The following is a 4,489-nucleotide window of genomic DNA, read 5'->3' as shown; positions in this document are numbered from 1 at the left end:
CTGTTCACAAACAAGCGAGTTTCAATCTCTTTCTTGGCAGTTGGCGCTGCTGTAAAGCTAAGCCTGCAAGAAACGCACGCCATCATCATGCTCCACTGATCAGCACCGCTCTGATTGGTCAAGCCATTGCTAAAAGGGGATTTTTTTATGGTACCTTTTCAAAAGTTGCTCCCGGGCACCTTACAAAAGTTCTTGGCACCTAAAACTATCCCAGGCCCGAGCCTAAAGGTAGGCTGAACCTCTCTGACCGCGCCACTGACAATGATCAAATGAGATTTTTCTGACATGGAAGTAGTTCGAGGTGACCTTTTGGAACTTCCAAGCGCTACTCAGTTGAAAAAAGGTCGATTTTATCATTGCCCTGCAAGCACCACGTTGCCTCAGCTAAAAATATTATGGAGATATACTGTAGTAGGGAGTGTAGGCCCAAAAAGAGCATAAACGATGGTTTTTCGACTTTTCATAGACTTTAGTACTTACTAATACTCTCTATGAAGCAAACCACACAAAGCAGTAAGGGCCAGTTATGAAATTGTATAATTTAGAGACAAAAACGTAAAACATGTACAAACAAGTCGGGCGATCAATGATGGTGCTTTTGGACGTATCGTAATCCGCAATACATGCAACTTTGTGGTCCATCTTTGTCCTGCAATAAATGAACACATGACATAAGAATAATATTATAAATTCATTGATAAAATGTAGACCATTTTACAGGGGTCCAAATAAAATTTGTTTACAAACACGTATCTTAGCTATTCAACAAATAGGTAAGAGATTACTATCGGAGGTAATGCACAATTAAAATTAATTTTAAATAAGTACGGGGGGCGTAAAGAAACGAAAAACGGCTCATTGAATCCTTATCCTTTGTAGAGGCTTTGAATCATTGACACAGGCCCGGTTACCGAGGTTGGCAGTCAAGTTTCCGAAATGTTGTTGTCTGTGAGTTATTCCATCCACTAGGTGCCGCTGAATGGAAAGCTATCCTTGATATGCGTTGCTCAAGCACACACTCCGAGAATCGAAAGAGCGCCGCTTGATCTTAAATCATGAGATAAAGCGCTTAACCAACTGAGCTATCGGGCAGACATATAGAAAAAAACAGCAGCATAGGATATTCGCATAGTCCTTGTGCTGTAAACTTTACCAATCGATAAAAAAAATGTACATTTTCTTTCGGCGAGTCCAATTCGGCTAGTCCGATTCGGCGAGAGCCCTTTTCTGCGAGAGCCCTTTTCGGCGAGTTCCCTCAACGGCGACTTTTTGAATTTTTTTTTTAAATTGTCGGTTACCGTAGCCTAATTATCATTGCCGTTTTAGAGTTAGGGGTTAGCGGTTAAGGGTTGGGGTTAGGGTCTTATTTCAACGCTTAGCGACGTTAAAACGATGTAAAAGCGGCAATGATCATTAGGCTACGGTACCCAATAATTTTTAAAAAAATCGCTGAATAGGGAACTCGCCTAAAAGGGCTCTCGCCGAATCGGACTAGCCGAACTGGACTCGCCGAATCGGACTCGACAAATAGTAGCAGACCCAAATTTAAACAGGGTGAGACGGGGAGTAAAGTACACACCAAATTTATATAAACTCTCGGATGTCCAAGAGCAGCAGGCGCATCTGGGCCATCTCTTCCATCACATACAGCTTTCCTTCCTTCAACTTCAATTGGAGGAATCTCTGCCACCATTTTTACGGCCCAGTTTTGGTTAACCTTCAGTAATAAAATACCTAAGAATATCAAAAGTCCTGCACAAGTATTAGGCCAATCTTGGCATAACAACACATTGTTCATTTTTGTTTGTCATCCAAAAGCCAATCAGCTTCCACTATGATATTATATGGAACCATAAGCAAACCAGAAACGACACAGCGTTAAATATAAAATGCAAAAATAAACTGAAAAGTGTATACATTTTCGGTTACACAGCATGTTAATCCTTGTCTAACTTATATGATGCTAGATTTTACCTGCTTATATATACAATATATAGCTCAAGACCAGAATGCATTTTAAGTTGTTAAAGCATATTATTTGCAGATTATCAATATAATTATATATTAATGATATAAGCTGTCACGCATCATTAATATGGGAAAACATCAGTTCAAAAATTAACCCTTGGGGAAATTCTTCAAGATGTAGATTAAAGCTGTCTTTGTGGGTTCAAAGATAAACGGTCATCAATCTGATGAAAAAGTCATCATGGTAACTGTCATTTTTATGCCTATAGTAGAACATGCTTTATTTAATAATGAAAGAAATCTTTTATATGGAAGAAACATCATTGCACAGAAGCTTATAGATAAAAGCCATTTCTTTATGGACCACATCAGAGTACCAAAATCGGCTTTGTGACTTTTGTCGCTAAAAAAATAGCAACTGCAGCTTATTGTAGGCTAACTACACAGTACACATGTGTTTCGGCTCTAGTCCAGGTAGAATCAGGAATCATGAAATGTTTTAGCAGACTATTAGTGTAATGGTTCAGAGATGTACCGGGTAGATTGGATGGCCCAACAATGGTTGATTGTTGTTAAAGTTGCAAAGAAATGGCTGTGATTCTAAACACTCAAGGAAGTTCCACAAAAGCCAATAATGTTGATATTGCATAAGCCATACATAGCTAATATTTTTACACATAATTATCTTGTGTTCATGATGTCTTTGATTGGTTTACGATAAAGGAAGTATACCTTGCACCGAACTACTTCAATATTTTTTAAATAACACACATTAAAAATGTTTTAAACCAATATTGGCGTTGTTTGAGTATAATATGGGAAAACTAAGAAAAATCTGGCACCAGAGAATACCATATTTCGATTACATAGCATTAAGTCTATTTGCATTGAAACAACCTTGAGAAACCGGCAACATCATAATTGTAATAGGTATATATTTATTATTGAAAAATCTTGTGCCACCAACAGTATTTAATGTGTTATATACATTGTGTGATGCACCCATACCTTGTACAGATGCATCAACTTCTATCATTCATGTTTAAAAAACTTATCATTACCAGTTTCGTTCTGTCATGAAATCTGTTTCGTCTCCAATCTTTTTCTTCAAAATACTGTAAAGCAGAAATATTGTGCAGAAAAATAAAATAACGAACAAAACAGACAAGAAAAGTGAAAGTTAATAAAAAAAGAGGATAAAATTTTGAGATGTGAGTAACATCACAATAATTAAATTGACAATCGTATCATTGTCATATCTAAGATTATGCTCAGTGTTTGAAGATTTGAACATCGATAGAAAGGCAAGGAGGTTAATGTCAAAGTCTACATCTTCAACCAACCAATACTCTTGAGTGATGTTGAATTGCCACCTTACCAAGTATCATAATAAGGTTGCTACCATTTGGGTACAAAGTTGATTCTATAATGATGATACGATTATTTATTGTTAATATTTGACCAGTTATCGTTACATCATATGCATTTGAATAGGCCTGGCGTCTGTTAAGATATAATTTTGGAAGAGAGGTTACTTTTTTAAACCATAAACAGACAGCTGATTTTTTTGATGTTGCTCAGCTAAGTCTGTTTATGGAGTCTTTTAATGGGCAACCCAAGAGTGTAACACTTGTAGCATAAGCTTAAAAAAAAAAACATAAACATATATTTTTGTATAGCTTACCTGACCAGTATGAGTTATTTCTTCAGTCACAGTTGGAAGAGGCTTGGCTGGAACCTTTATAAATTTTCCTTTCACAACAACAAATTTGGTAGCACTTGTTTCAACAGAAAGATCAGACATGCGTCTCACAATCTGATGTAAGCCACAGAGCTTTCTTAAACTAGACATTGTCAAGATAAGTGAAATAGAAGGTGACTGTACAACCTACCACTAAAAAATAAACAAATGTTTCAATCAGAAAGAAGAGCACTTGGTAGCCTATAGTTTACATTATTAATTTATTACAATATACGTAAAGTTTTAAAAACCATTTCTTCAATTAACATTTAAGCTAGCTAAAATTGAAGAGTGACATGATGTTAAATACAGATATGCAAAATGAGTTCCATAATACATCTATAAGTTATGTAGTAGGCTTTCCTGATACGTTTTATTAATTTATCCACAAATTCTTTGTCCGGCCAAGTCACCCATTGTAGTCAGGCCAAAGTAACTTACCTATTTTAACATACCAAATGAGTAGCCTAATTAGCTGTGCTTATGGGTAAGTTATGGAAGCAAGCAAATCAGCCAAAATTAACTTGCAAAGCTTCGTCAGTTCAAGAATAAAGATTAGCTTAGTGGTAAACTGCTGAGGCGCTGACTCAAAATCACGCCTCACTGGTTAGGCTCTAATAAGGGTGCGCGGTTGAGCGACCATTTCGGAATTGTTCTCCATTTAGTGACACATATTGGATGAAATAATTTCCTGGTGACAACATTTCAACAATTGGAAACTTCACTCTGTCAATCTTGGTAACTGGCTCTGCATTAAAAGCCTCTATAAGTATGCAAAAC

The 4,489-nt window shown here is 36.6% G+C and overlaps 1 protein-coding gene across 1 annotated transcript; it reads right to left on the bottom strand.

Annotated features, from left to right (window-relative positions):
• Nucleotides 1–514: 514 nt before the first annotated feature.
• LOC145787798 (NADH dehydrogenase [ubiquinone] iron-sulfur protein 6, mitochondrial-like) lies at nt 515–3,858 on the bottom strand. Its single transcript, XM_082599625.1, has 4 exons — nt 3,653–3,858; nt 3,030–3,083; nt 1,580–1,717; nt 515–649 (listed from the first exon to the last, which is right to left on the bottom strand). The coding sequence occupies exons 1-4, from the start codon at nt 3,818–3,820 to the stop codon at nt 584–586; spliced, it is 426 nt and encodes a 141-aa protein (XP_082455751.1). The 5' UTR covers nt 3,821–3,858; the 3' UTR covers nt 515–583.
• Between the last annotated feature and the right edge of the window lie 631 nt (nt 3,859–4,489).

This window comes from Aplidium turbinatum, chromosome 18 (assembly GCF_918807975.1).
Source record: "Aplidium turbinatum chromosome 18, kaAplTurb1.1, whole genome shotgun sequence".
NCBI classification, from domain to species: Eukaryota; Metazoa; Chordata; class Ascidiacea; order Aplousobranchia; family Polyclinidae; genus Aplidium; species Aplidium turbinatum.
This window is presented reverse-complemented; position numbering and strand designations above follow the sequence as displayed.

What these genes read in the sequence shown, in the direction of transcription:
- LOC145787798 (XM_082599625.1), bottom strand. Translation starts at nt 3,820, where the DNA reads ATGTCTAGTTTAAGAAAGCTCTGTGGCTTACATCAGATTGTGAGACGC. An exon ending in AAATAACTCATACTGGTCAG is followed by an intron (nt 3,084 to 3,652) that starts GTAAGCTATACA and finishes TCTGCTTTACAG; the next exon opens with TATTTTGAAGAAAAAGATTG. An exon ending in CGAGAGTTTATATAAATTTG is followed by an intron (nt 650 to 1,579) that starts GTGTGTACTTTA and finishes CATTTATTGCAG; the next exon opens with GACAAAGATGGACCACAAAG.